Raw genomic sequence first — 15,801 nt, forward strand, 5'->3', positions numbered from 1 at the left:
AAGTTTTTTTCTTTTGTTTAAACAAAAAAAATATATTTTAAGAATTAAGAGTTAAGTTGCTCTACTTTAAAATAATAATTTAACGTAAACCGTTTAAAAAGAAAAAACCTTGTTCTATGTGCTTTTTTTTCGCATCGAAAATGTCGTATGTCGTAAACAAGTGTAGGATTAAACTTTGTTTATTTTTTGTCGTATGTGTCATGAATTTGTCGTATGTGTTTGACTATCAAATTTTTTCTGTGAAAACGTTACATACGACAACGGCATATTGGACAAAATTGACTATTTCTTGTTTCTGGATTGGAATATTGAAATAATTCTAACGCAACTCAATAGGCAAATGTTTTCTGTATATACCATGATATTTTTAAAAAAATTCACCGTACAGTTTTCGAGAAAAAAAATTCTGAACTTTGATTGCGATTTCCCAAAAGTAGCCGAATGTAACATACGACATTATTTTATTGAGGCGACGAAATACCGCAATAAGAAAGTGTCCCGCTCCAATCCTCCTTTACATCATCAATTTGAACAAACCTACTTAAAATTTCAATACAAAAAAGTACCCAAACAAACCTATTTTTATTTATTTTCTTTTTGAGCATGTTCTTCTCATCCAAAAGAGTGAAACAAATATATATACACACACAAAAATTTCATGTCACACAACATTTTGCATTTCGTTTTCTTTTGAGTGCTGAGAGTCTGACATCGCATACAATTTATTAAAAAAAAAATAGAAAAAAAATACCTACTTAATAGGTTTTTTTTTTTATAATAAATTTTAATTTTGTAACCAGAGTTGTTGTTTAATAAAGCCTAACCATTGAGCATTTAACTACCAAAATGACTACCGTTAATATAAATTCAAGAAAAAGTCCAAACATCTTAAAAAAACAAGGCACCGATCAGTGGGTCAAACTGAATGTCGGTGGGACATATTTCCTAACAACAAAAACCACATTATCCCGTGATCCAAATTCGTTCCTGTCTCGATTAATACAAGAAGATTGTGATTTAATATCTGATAAGGTATGTTTTTAATCGAAAAAAGTGTTTATCTTTTTTATTAAATTTAATTCAACCAATTTGTCCCCTTTTCTATGATTTTTTTCTCTCGTGTCTCTGTTTTCTGATTCCCTGGGAGTTTTTTTTTTTGATTGCCTATTCGGTGTCATCGTTGGTTCTTTCTTGTGTGGGTGTGATTTGATTTGATGATTTTTTCATTCTTTTGCTTTTTTTCGTTTTTGTTTTATTTTGGCTAACATTCATTTTTTTGATAGTTTATTTATCAACAATATCTTCTACTTTTAAATAAACAATAATAATGTTATTGTATTTTAAGGTGGTTGGTGTTTTTATTGTTTTTAATGTCGATCATTGATCGAGACTGGATGCACCCAACAGCACCCAGTCAGTGTTTTTTCTTTTTTTTCTTCTTTTAATAAACTTGAACTATTTTATTATTATTTTCTTCAAATAGAATTGAAAAAAACCTTGCAGAGTATTGTATTGTTGTTGTTGTTATGTGTGTAGATTGTAGATATACTACCTACTTTTATTGATGCAAGGTGCCTTGTTCTCTGGTTCAAGTGCTCCAGTTTGCATGTAGGTTATATCTACCTACACCAAAAACAAATCAATTTTTTTTTTATTTTGACTGTGATTGTGTATCAATTTGTAAACAAAATTAGGATTTAAGTAAATCACATCAAATACATTAGTATATCGATTATATTTAGTTACCTAAATAAATTTGGTAGGTTATTACCATTATCTTATTAATTGGGTTATTTTTTTTTTTTGATAAGATTCAATTATGTCAATTGATTGTGGGCAAAAGTTCTTTTAAGAGCTGAGGGAAGTTTGATATTAAAGGTTAGTAACTACCTATTAGTCTAAGAACTCACAGCAAATTTTGGGAGTGGATGGCTTATAACGAATTAAAAAGTCTGGCAGTTTTTTTCCTGGCAATGAGTTTTCCAATTGATATGAGTAGGTCAAAATCGCAATCTTTCATACTCTAAAATCAGGAAGACATTAATCTTAACGATACAATCAATAGAACTTATGATATAAGCTGTTTAAACGGCTCTGTTTTGGAGAATTTTCTGTAAATTTTTGTATTTTATTTAAATTCAAAACTCTCCAAAAACAGAGCAGATGTGGTTAGTTGAGTTCAATTTTTGGCATCGCCAGGAAATGACAGAGTTTCAGTCATTTTACTCAGAATGTAAATTGGTGTTAGTTTAGCCTACCTACATTAGTTGGAAAACTCACATCATTCAATCTCATATAAACCATATAAAGCCGCGATTTAAAGCTATCAAACTTTTGAATTCGTTATTAGAACGCATAAGGCTATAAAGCTACATACTCATATTGTGATTATACCTCAAAATTTGCTGTGGGTCTAAATACTTAACACCTATGCTCAGGTTTTAATTAAAAAATTAAGTGCTCAACTCCATTAATGATAAAATATTGACAAACTCGCTTAAAATAACGAACATTTTTCTAAGACTTTGCCACTTCACTTCGTTTCAAAATTTACTTGTTGTCTATTTTTTCGAGGAAAATCTGCTTCTCAGAATAAAAAAGATTAAACACGTCGGGGTAACTGCCTTGCCAGGAGTAGGAGGAAGTTTCACAACAACAAGCCTAGAATACGGATTTACTGATGACGAACGCTGCAAACGAAAAAAGGACAATGAATTCCGGATTTCGAAGTGAAATTTTAGGTCACTTAATAGACCTCATGCAGGCCGGAGGCTATAGTGAAATTTTATTTTTTTCGTAGGAGAGACAAAAACCCTTAAAATTTCCATGAGGTGGCCAAATTTTCAACGCTTTGAACATTTTAATACCACGATTGACATTCCAGGATTTAATATTGATTATTATAATATACAAATCCTTAGCTAATTAAAATTATAGCGGTTTTGTTCTCACGTGAGAAAAAAATAAAAAAATCACTTATGTTGTTTTAAAAATCATCGATTCAACTGCCATCTAACAAATAAGATGGGAAGGACCAAGCAAGATTTAAATTGAAGCAAGAGTTCCGAAAGACATTGACGCAAACAACTTCTATGGCCCGGATAGTATGCCTTTTTATTAGTTTCACTCGATAAGATAATAAAATGGACAGATGGAAAACAGTATATGTCCAGCCCGTCCCCAAAAAAGTAAAACCTTCTTCAAACTCCAAATAGCGACCGCGAACTCTGATTAATTTTCAGTTAAAGAAATAACTTGAAGAATGGTAGCTTCTTAATGACCGGCAGTAATGCTTTCGTAGCAATAGGTCCTTTCGAAAATTCTTGATTATCTTCGTTAGATTAAAAATTACTTTTCTAACCGTTCAATAAAGGTCGTATTGGATATATAAAATCCATCGACAATATGAAATCTGGATGTCTCGGAGTTCCGTCTTGTCTCCCAATCTCTTCCTCATTTTTATTAGATTTAGATAAGGGTGAGGGTTGGGAATAATTTGCCTTATCACTGCGGCCTCTGATGGGCCTATTGTGATTTCCCCTTTTTTAAATTTCACGTAGAAGTCCTGAGTTTATAAAACTTAGTATGTTTTTGGGTGAACTAATCAATTTTCAGAAAAATGTTACTTTTAATGCACTGTTTTTTTTTTGCAAAGGCGCCAATATTATATGTATACTGGCAAATAATCCTTTTCGTCATCACCATGACTGGGACTGATAGAACTTTAATATAAATTGAGGAAAATCTGTATAGTGAAAAGTCTAGTTTTGGCATAACTCATAGATTCCACTGATGTCAAAAAAGATTTTAAACAAACGACGCGTTATCATCTGGATTCATTAACATCATTATTGAAAAAATAATTCAGACCTCTGACATCAGAACCAGAGGCACCTAGCCCTATTCTGATATTTGATTCACGTGAATCGATAGATTTCCTTCCTTTTCGCTTCAAACTGACTATGAAAAACCTCATACTTTCGAAAGCAAAGCGTTATTTCCGTCTATTTTAGAAATTCTAAAGAAATAAAAAAATTTACTGAAGCTCAATTTTTACCCCCCATTTAAAAGCTTCTTATTTTAGACTTGTTTGTACCCACTTTTTTAAATTGTTATGTTATTTTTTTATTTTTGTCGTGCCAAATTCGCTCGAATTAATTTGATTTTGTGATTGATTTTATTGCTTATATTTTCTTTTTTTACCTAATTCCTACCTAAGTATAATTATAATTTATTTAAAAATATCTCTTTATCCCTTTAAATCTAAATAAAAGGATGAAACAGGAGCATACTTGATTGATAGAGATCCAAAATACTTTGCACCAGTGCTGAATTACTTACGCCATGGCAAACTGGTACTTGACGGTGTCTCAGAAGAGGGTGTCCTCGAAGAGGCTGAATTCTATAACGTAACCCAACTGATAGCTTTATTAAAGGAATGCATTAATCACAGAGATCAGGTATGTACAATGTGTTTATACGACAAACCATTTCTTTCTATTTTTTTGTTTATAAATTCAAGTTAAATTATTTTGAAGTGGCATTCAATAAAATATTTTATTTTTGCAGAGACCGCATATGGACAAGAAACGTGTGTATAGAGTTTTGCAATGCCGTGAGCACGAACTGACACAGGTATATAATAATATTTTTTTCCATTTATTATTATTTGCTTTAAAATATTTGTGTGCAATGTGTGTATAAATTCCAATTTGCATGGATGAATGGTTCGTTTTACTCGCACATTGTTCCATTTGTTTTATTATTTTTTTTTTTGTTGTTTTTGATAAAATAAATAACAAAAGAATTATAAATTTATTGAAACAAAGAAAATTTAATTCATCTTTGTATGTGATGAATGATTGACTACAAACAATTCTTGTTCATCTTTTTTGTGATATGTATTATAATTAAGAAGAAATTTTGCAAAGTAATTAAAAATTTGATGAGACATAATGGGAAAGCAAAATTGTTTAATTGTATAGTGTAGGTACATACATATCTGCGTTAAGAACCCATTATTTCCTTAATAGACGATAAAATACTAAATTAAATATAAATAAATTACGCGTTTCAAGTTAAGGGATTTTGCCAAGAATATTGCAAACTAAATTCTATTAACTGCGTTTTCACTTAATTTAAAGTAATGAGGTTTTAATGATTCTTGTCTTCTCATTTGCTATTTAAACCTAAAAAATTGTAGTTGATAATGGGTAATGGAAGAGTATGTTAGATACTTAAATGGATAGTGATGCTGCACTTACTAGATTGTGATCTTTAAAATAGTACTCAGGTCGATTCTCCTTATTGAAGAACCTTTTGGTATACGATATTTTTCGTTATGCGGTAAGGTTGCCGACACGCGAATCTGAATATGCCACTACCAATTGAATCATCAGTTTTAAGAAAATAAAAATTCATTAAGGGAACAAACAAAATCGAGATTTTTTTAGTGATAGGTTGTATGTATATCAGTTAAAAAATGATTGTATCATGACAGAACAAAAAGCATGTAAAAGCTACATTCTTCTTGTTTTAGGATTTTATGACTTAATATTTTATTTCTAATGGTAAAATAGCTATATCGTTGGAATTGTTAAAATCAAATTTTTCCAAATTTTTTTCTTTTTACTTTTCTCTTAAAAAAGTGGAAAATTTGTTTGTAATAAAATGATTATTATTTTTAAAAAGGGTATTTATTTGGCTTTAAGATTTTTTTTGTTTCAAACTTCTACGATTTTTTTTAGACTGCAATATCAGTCAGTATCAAACCAAAAACCATACTTTTGACTATCAATATCTCAATAACGGATCACTTTACAGAAAATTTTAGGACACATTAAAAAACTTCATTAAATTCTCTACAAAGAAATTACCTAAGCTTATTTTGTTTAAAAAAATGTATTCTTATAGAATCGGTGATTGTTAAAACAACATAAGTGACAAATTTTTTGAAACCACTTTTATAACTGTTTTGTATTGCTTATGGGTAGAACTAGCGTTGAGAGCAAAACCAACATGATTTGATGTTTGGATCATATAAAATTTCGAGGTTAAAATACGCATTGAGTGCTAAAACAACATATCTCTTCTGCCAATTTTGAAATTGAGTTTTAAAACACCTTAAGTACTTGATATTAATTTGTTTATACATCCAACGCTGGAAAAACGAAGTAAGTAAACTGTTATTTCTTACAGTTTTTTCGATGATTTACTGTCAGTCAGTTGTTCGTGGTCATTTGAGTGGAATTGCACCTTTCAAAAAGTTTTCTTAAAAGGCTTCTAATTTGGGTTCTATTGGTTTGATATTCAAGATCAAGGTCTTCAAACTCAGGGATATTTCATCATATTTTACACTTCAAATAAAAAATAAACATTAATGAGACAGTCAATAAAAAGTGTTAAATGCAAAAATGCATTTTGTACTATTTTGAAGTAGGTACCTACGTCACAAGGATAAAACTTTTGCACAATATTAGTAAGACTTAGCTACGTCAAAAAATAACAAATTCTTTGCTGGCCGTGGAACGTCCACTTTCGCCTTTTGTTTAATTCTCTTGTTTTTTAATATGTATTAATAAAATTGTTGGATTATAATGGTCTTTTATTCATTTCCATTAAATTTGCTAATACTTTCGATGTAAAATGAGTGTCAGAACAACATTATTTTCATATAATTAAGTGGTTTTGACTCCCAACAAAACGTTGGGTGTTAAAACAACATATAAAAAATATTTATTTTTTGTTAAATCTTCTTTGATAAAGATATTTTTTTTTAACTTTTAGTTAGTTTCAACTCTCAACAAGGCCTCTAAACCGAATTTAAAGCTAAAATTGTCAATGCGGCCGCGTCTTCAAAAATACAGAGTTTTTTGTCTCTCCTGAAAAAAAATAAAAATGTTACTTATGTTGTTTTAACAATCACCGATTCATTGAGATCAATTTAGAAAAGATATCAAAATGGACTTTTTTACGGTTTTTTAGAAAATGTACCGCTATTTTATAACTATGGTTGTTAAGATTAAACTGAGACTTAATTACACAGCCACACAAAAAAAAAAAATAAAAGTTCTGACCTGGGGTTGCGACTAGATTTTTCATATAGTTTTTGGGTCGCCACTTTGTGTGGCTGTGTTATTTAAGCTTAATATACCTTAAATTAATCTGCAAAGTTTCAGATTTATTCATCAAACAGTTTTTTTGTTGTGAGAGTATGAATTTTTGACATGAAATAAAACACCACATTTTTGCAGCTGTGAATGACTTACCACTAATCACTTTTTTATGAGTAATTCAAATTCTTTTGAGTTTATTTGAACATTTTATTATTAAATACCGTTTAAATTTTAGATAAACCAACAAAATTTAAGTTTTCAAAAAAAGTTAAATTTTGAAAAAAAAAACATTTTCATACCATTTTTGGAAATTTTCTTAATGGTTTCATAATTTTGTTCACAACGTTTCCAATCCAAGACAAAAAAAACAAGATTGGCACGACTCATTCCTGTATTTCGACCATTTTTGAGTATTCGAAGGTTCGTAACTTGATCACTCTGCATTCTTTTTTATTAAAAAAAAAAACATTTGGTAAAGTGAGCTTTTTGGAATTATTTTTAAAATGGAGCGTTCATTGCGCTTTCGAGTTCAAAAAATTGTAACTCCGCCATTACCTTTTGTTAAGCAAGGTTGGGCATTTTCCTTGTATGAGAGACAAGAACACTGTTCAAACTTATGCTCTTCATGAGCTCAAAGATAGTAAAGGGAGTGACAAAACAAAGAGATTTAAATTTATTACTTTTTAATCAGGCCCAATTACACTGGGCGGCAACGAAAATGGAGCTTGAACCAAACCATACTTTTCTAGAGGACATTTGTGTGCTGATTCCGAATCTGAAGTCAAAATTTCACTGGCACGTCAAGTTTTCGAAATATTTAAATATTAATAGGTCAAAAACGCGTTTTTGTGGTACTTTTGACGTTGAATTTCATCACCGTTAATTTTTTTTTTCGCAAAACTACATATCGTCGGTGAAACCAGAAAAGTGTGTAACTCCAAATTTTTTGAAAATTAGATTTAAATGCCATCTGTCAGACAAACCTAATATCTACCGTTCCTTAAACTCAGAATCCACTTAAAGTTCATAGTTTTTATTTTATTAGCAAATTAGAAAATGAAAACTCATACAAATGCCTTCAAAACGATTTTGTTTTTTTGCTCTCCTATAAAATTTGCTAAAATGGAGTTCTACAGTTTTCTGGTTTCACCGACGATATGCAATATTCAAAAGCCATATTTTATCGTCTTAAATACGTTTATTTTTATTTTCAATATAATTTTTTTCTAAAAGATATTTGCTATAGAAAGGTATGATATCTCAAAATCTTGGTGGTTAAGGTAACTTATGGTTCTTGAAGCAGATTTGAAGTAAATTTTAGTTTTCGACTCCTGATTCGGTTGAAAAAATAGAAAAATATTACGGAAAAATAATATTTTTAGATCAAATGTCAAAAAACATTTCTTTTAAAATTAGTTTTTGGGACTTTATAGCTAAAATTGTGATGAGCAGAGCTCAAAAACTAGACGTGATGGAAAAAATCTGTAAACTGTTTTGAATTCAACACACTCAAGTTTATTAAAATCACCTTACAGAGTTCTTGCTCCCGACTTTTTTTGTTTTTTTGCCGACCAGTGTTATTAAATTCGAGCCAAATCGTATTTATGTAGTTTTGAAGTCTTCAGTGTACCAGTTTGCTTTAAATCTAGGAAAAATTTTGCATGTTTTTTGATACATGAAGTTACTCAACTTGAAATATCAAAATTAACTTTTGTAAAGCAAAAGTTATACAAATAAGAGAAAGAAATGATTCAAATTTCATAATGGGGTGATTATTTGTTAATATTACTAGAATCTATAATACATTTTTTAAAAAGTATGATGAGTCTGTTAAATGAATCAGTTAATAATATACGAAAATCTTCACAAATGTACACGTTTTATTTACAGATGATATCAACTCTATCTGATGGATGGCGATTTGAGCAATTGATTAATGTTGGCATGCAATATCCCAACTATAGTCCGTTCGAAAACAATGAGTATCTATGTGTTGTTTCAAAGGATTGTCTAACACCAGCCGGACGTGAATTGGAATTAAATGACAGAGCTAAAGTTCTTCAACAGAAAGGCTCTAGAATGTAAGAATACATTAAAAAACAAATCCTTAACTGAATTATCATTTTCTATTTTTAATTTAATCTTAAGGTTAATTTAACGATAAAATTAACATTTAAACAAACAAAAAAAAAAAACTGAAACAATAATAATGAAAGTATTTTCTAAATTTACTTTTCTATAAAAAAAGTTAAAAAAAAATAAAATAAATAAATATAACACTTTCGAAAAAAACGTGATTTAAAAGAAGAAAAAAACATAGAATTTCTTTACCCGACTTAAACCGGCATGTATTTATATTTTTATCGTAGATTTTTATTTATTATCGCGATTTATAAGAACAAACAAAAAATATAGAAGTGGAATTGAATATCACCTCCCACTACCCACCGACCAAAATAAATATGGTTTGGCTATTAAGGTGGGCTATTAAAAATAATTAATAAATAAAAAAAAAATATTTATATCGGAATAATAATAATAAGAAATAAGTAAAGAAGTATTTATATATTAAATAGGGAAATTATATATATAAAAAACACAACCGTTACAAAAAATTAGAAATGTGAAGAAACTGCGCACAAATCGACGTTTTTATTGTTATTTCACAAAAATCATATTCTCATGTATTCTCTTGTGAAACGTCTTTTTATCGACACTCATTAAAATTTATTCAATTCATTATATTGTTCTTTGTCATTTTGTTATTTCATAGGTTTACATCCTTTTTCGAAAATTTTGGTCGAAAATGTAAGGTTTTTTTTTCTTAAAAAATTTAATTTGAAAAAATTGCTCTCTTCGTTAAGAAATGTTTCATGATAAACACCAGTGCAAGTGGCAAACAAACATTACGCATTTAATGACTTGTGTGATTTAAATAAAAATGCATTTATTAATGGATTCGTAATGATTTAGGATCCAAAACTAGAGGCAATCGATTCGAACACAGGGATTAGGGTTTCTCTATCAAATTTGCAGTCCCAAACATGGATGTAGTATGATAAAATATTGTGGTAAAAGAACATCAAATTTGCTTATTAAAAGGATTTTTCTTCGGAGTTTATAGGATGTCCTGAAATTTTTCTTGTAATTTTGAGAGTGTAAAACCATTTTTTTTACTCTCAAATCTCCAAAGTCAAGTCAGTTCTCCCTTAAAAAAATTTATTTCAAAATAAGCAAATGCAATAAGTCCAAAGATTTAATAAGGCTTTTGAGAAGTTATTAAGTCTCAAACCACTTTTTGAACTAAAAATTGAATAAAGTACAAAAATTGATTTTGAACTTTGTTGCATTTGACTACATAATATTAATCATGATACCATTTGATTTCCAACTTTACACAGTGCTTTATCAAAGGATATTATTTCTTTCTGATCAGTACACATTTTTGATGTTCACGAACGCACTATGTATTTCTAGGTCTGCGCTTGTCAGATTCTACTAAATCATCTAATATGTCTTTTGTTTTAAAATTATATTTAGGATTGTTATTTTTAAATACAACTTGAGGAATGTTTAAGGAGTAGCTCTTTACAATAAAGAGGCGTTTCAAATTTGGTATGAAGTAACAAAGTCGTTTTAGTTGCACTTTACACCATTTAAAGCTCAAGAACGGCTAGACCGATTTTTATAAATTATGTATTTTGACTGGCTATTACAACAATGAAAAAAAAAAAACGGACGACAAAAAAATAATGAAGAAAATACTGTTCTGATACATTTTGTGTGAAATAGCTTGTTGAAAATATTGGATTCTGTTTTTGTACCTTTCGGCCTCGAAAAAATTCCTTGCGCATTGGAAAACTCAAACTGAAACGTTAGTTCTTATAATGAATAAGATGGTAATTGGCATTGTATCCTTTCTAAGATAGCGGCTACGTTGCAAGACTGATGACAGCTCATTCAGCGTTAAAAACGACTGGAAAGCTTTAATAAAACATAATCGAAAATGGAAAGCCCTCAAAAGAACTATGAAAGATCTGCTCAATGACTAAGGCCAAATTTATTCACTCTCCATTATATTTAAAGTCCCCATTAAAAATTAGAAAACAATCAAACCGCAAATTAATTAAAATTTAAAGTGTGAACAAATTGGGGCTTAGAATTACTTAGAGGTGTAATAATTGCTTGCTGAAGAAACTTTCAACGACCATAATCATGCAAATGGCAACGTTGAACGATTCAACGAGGTTGAACGATTCAACGAGGTTTTCATGTCGATGCTAGAGCGTGAAGGGTGGGGTCTATTCACCCAGTCCCGTTTAGCCAGGAGGAATTTTCTAAAAAACAGACTCAATTTAAAAAAAAATAATTAAAAATCAACGTTTACACCTAAAATAACGCGCTATAACTTTTTATATAGCAAAGAGTCCCGCATTTTATCTGTATTATGAAATAGATTTTGACAAATTATTTTCAAAAATTTATGCAATTAGTTAGGTACTAATTTAGTTTTCAAATTTCAATGCTCTTATTAGTTTTTAAACAAAAAACAGAAAACCGGATCCAAAAATGTTTTGTCGTATTTGAGGAAAAAACAAATAACATTGCATACATTAGTTTTCTTTACTTCGGCAATTTAGTGTAGTTATATTAAATAAAAGAGTCCTTGCGAAAATTGCTGAACGAAAAAAAGAAATATTTAAAGCCAATTGCAATTTATTTACTTACTATTATGCTTTTTTTGAAAAAAAAATTGTCCCAAAAAATATTCATCTCATTTGTTATAAAAAAAAGTCTCATTTACAAACTGCCATCATCTTCAATCATTTGTTTCATCTGATCAAAAAATAATCATCAAATTGTTTATTGTTTTTTAACTGTTTTCTTTGTTTTTTTTTGCAGTCTTGGAATTTGAACATTTACAAAATGTTATTCACAATATTTTTTTCGCAACTACACACAAAAAAAAACACATATTAATATTATATAAGAGAGTACTATTGTCATTAAAAATAATCTGTTTCGTATATATTCTTTTTCTCACAAAAAAAAAAATTAAAAAAAAACACAAAAAAAAATGTTTAAAAAAAACCTATAAAATTAAAATAAAATGCTTATACATTATAGACAAAATTTGATGTTTAAGTACAACTTGTATGGTATTTGCATGAAAAGCAAAACAAAAAATTAAAAAAAAAAACGTGTTAGCGATAAAAAAAATTTGAATTTGTTGGGCGATAATATCAAATAATGTTATAAAAATCATATAAAACAAAAAAGTTTAAAAAATACAAAAAAATACACATGTTTAAAAAATGACAAAAACACAATCAAATAGAAGCTACATCAATTCATGAAAGGAATTATATATCGTAAAAATTTCGTTTGAATTTATGTTGGCTTTATTGCCATTGTCAACTATCAATTGATAAATAATTGACAAAAGTTAAATTTCGATATTTTATTACTTAATTAACATAATTTTTGAAGACTAAAAATTATGTCTTTATTGATAAATACTTGAAAAGTTAAACATTTCTAAGTTTTAAAAATTTCAAATTTCAATATTTATCAACCATCAATTGATAGTTGACAATCGCAATACGAATGATAAATTTGAATTGACAAATTAAACTCTGCCTATTAATTTGTATTAACATTATGTTAATTATATTTCTACTCTGGTAATGAAGCATTTTGTTTTTATTTTTTTTTCTATTTTCTAATAAATATTATAAACAGGTATAGTTATACATAATATATTATACATATAATTAAACATAAAACACTTGACACAAAAGTATATAAAACATAAGGAATAGAACACACAAAATTGTTCAATGCAACTTACAATTTCTAAGAAAAGGTTCATTATTATGTTAAGTTAAAAATAATATTATATTTATACAATAACCAAATAATTATATTATTCTTTCACTTCATTTACTACATGAACAAGTACATACTCATTCACTAAAAATACACACTCCAATCACCCAATCACTCTATCATTCACAAGCTCACAAAAAAAAAAACAACACATTTTAAACTCGTAGGAGAAACAAATTCAAATTTTTAGTATTTAAGATTACTAAACAAAATAAATAAATAATAAACAATTCTTGTACACATACGATTTGTTAAATGTGAATGAAAAAAACAAAAAAAAATAAATAACAAAGTACCGAAAATATATAACATAATCTTATATTAAAAAAAAAGAACAATTTTTAGTATATAAAAAAATATTAACTCACAAACAATAACAATTTTAAAAACTATTAAAAAAAAAAACAATCGAACCTGGTGCTCCAAGCTTTTTTCGATCATTCGCCGCTGATTGAAATAATGTTGTGGTGCACGCGTTGTACTTCTTTTTAACCATCGCGATCTTAACCACTGATTATAAGTGTTAAATAAATAAAAATATAAAAAAAAACTATACAACAAAAACAAAAAAAATATATACACATAAACTTTTTCCTACGGACCTAAATTAAAACTTCAGAAGATTAAAAAAAATAAATATTTAGAGAAAATCACAAAAAAAAAATTTAAAACTAGTTTACCAGAGCTTGTAAAACAAGATTAAAAAAAAAAATCATTAAAAAATACACAATCATGTGAAATTAGTAAAATGAAAAATGAAGTTTTCTAAATAAACAAAATATATATATGATTGTTGGTGTTTTATTTTTGTTAACTACTGTTGAGAGGGATAAAAAGGAAATTTTTATGGAGAGGGAATTTTTTCGATTGGTGTTGACGTAGAATTTCACCATTTGTAGCAAATTAATGTCTGAATCGAATGAGATTAAAAACATCACAATGCGACAACCCTAAACAAATTATAACTTTTTTTTATGAAGAGATGAATATTTTTTCTGTACAGCAAGTAAAATATAAGCGAAAAACATAAAAATAATGGTACGCTAGTAAAATAGGAAACGGGATGGTTTGAAACTTGTACCGAAACACCCTGTGGTTTGCTTATAGATAAAAGAGAGAAAATAACAAACATGATATAACGATGATAGAGAAAGAAAGTGAGTGCATACTGTCTGTATACAAAGCTACAGCCTAAACGGATTAATGTCAAACTTGTTTTTTTTAGTAATGTTGAAATTTCATAAATACGGCTAACGATTTTGTTAAAAAAAAAGTTTCAAGACAAGGTCTATCTTTTAATGAAATCAATAAAAAAAGGTACCTGCCATAGAACCGTTTTTTTTTTTTTTTTAATCCGATTTTCTCCGAAACTTCTAATTCGATTTCAACGAAATTTTTTTGTTAAAAAACATTTAGGTATGTAAATTTTACTGATGAGCGTTTATAGCAATCAGTAAATTTACGTCATTAAATTAAATGTTTATTTGACATTCGCGCCTCAAGAAATTTTTTTACTGTTGATTTCATCAGTAATTTTTTTAATGATGGCACCGGAACAGTAAAAAAATGAAACGCCATCAGTAAAACGAAATGGAATTTTTTTTGGCATTTGGCAGTCAACTGTTCAGTAAAATGAAATTTCATCAGTATAATTTATAAAATGAATTTGTGTATGAAATTTAACACAAAATGCATTGATTCTTTTTATAAAAATTAGTAGAAATATGTTTTCAATTTATTTCATCAAAATTTTCCACAAAATATAAGATTAAAGTATTCAAAATAGCAAAACTAAATTTTTACTGATGGATTTTACTGATAGCTATAACTGAGCCCTAAACCGGACATTAAAAATTTTTAAAATTTTCATTTTAGATGTAGATTGCTAATGGGTAATGATTTTTTTTTTCTAAAAATACTTCTTAATAAAAGAAATGAATTTTCATACTTCTTTTGGAGCTAAATTTGATTTCAGATGTTGTTTTTTTTCCTTTGAAAAATGAATTTTTTTTCAAATAAATTTTCTACGTTTTTAGACCCAAATAACAAGTTTGTGCGACCCAGAACCCAGTCGTGCATTTTATTTACTAAACATTTACATTTTTGACTCTTCAACAACAAAGGATACCAATATGAAAAAAACACCAATCGTTTTTTGTTGTTTACAGTTTAAGGGTTTTAACTGATTTACGTACACAAGACTATAATACATTTTTACTTATGAAGTGCATTACAATTGGCTCATCGTTATTTTGAATCGGAAAAAATGATGAATCAAATAAAGTGCGTTCAACAGGTGTTTATTTTTTTTTCCCAAAAACGCTGTTGCAACGAAAATTGGGAAAATGCATCACAAAGACAAATATGCAACAACAGTGTTCTTTTCAAAAGTCATTTTTCGAAGACCAAATTAACTGGAGTTTCAGAGTTTTTTTTTGGTCCAAAGAAGATTCTGGTATGCAAAACGTTTTTGTCTTTGCCTATTTCGAATTGTTAACAATGGACACTTTCTCGGCTTCTTATTGTTGAGGTGTTTAATTTCAATCCCAAGTTCTTTTTAATTGGAGCTAAAGTTACAAACGAGTTGGTTTTAACATCCCTCGGTTTCTGTAGATCACAAGTTTGAGCACTTTATTGGTTTTACTCGGTTTTCATAGTGGTTCCACTATTGCGAACAACAAACCCTTCTCAAACACATTATTTAATAAAAACACACGAATAAGAATGACTTCAATGTTCGAATGGGTTCAGGCCTATTGTCGTATCCGTTCGGTAAATTATCCGATCGTAGAAAAGT

The 15,801-nt window shown here is 28.4% G+C and overlaps 1 protein-coding gene across 1 annotated transcript; it reads left to right on the forward strand.

The window, feature by feature from the left end:
• Positions 1 to 723: 723 nt before the first annotated feature.
• LOC129911954 (BTB/POZ domain-containing protein KCTD5) lies at positions 724 to 12,160 on the forward strand. Its single transcript, XM_055989990.1, has 5 exons — positions 724 to 1,032; positions 4,275 to 4,460; positions 4,570 to 4,635; positions 9,006 to 9,196; positions 12,018 to 12,160. Exons 1-5 carry the CDS (start codon positions 847 to 849, stop codon positions 12,028 to 12,030), a joined length of 642 nt encoding a protein of 213 aa, XP_055845965.1. The 5' UTR covers positions 724 to 846; the 3' UTR covers positions 12,031 to 12,160.
• Positions 12,161 to 15,801: the final 3,641 nt, after the last annotated feature.

The sequence above is a fragment of the Episyrphus balteatus genome, chromosome 2 (genome assembly GCF_945859705.1).
Source record: "Episyrphus balteatus chromosome 2, idEpiBalt1.1, whole genome shotgun sequence".
In the NCBI taxonomy this organism is placed as follows: domain Eukaryota; kingdom Metazoa; phylum Arthropoda; class Insecta; order Diptera; family Syrphidae; genus Episyrphus; species Episyrphus balteatus.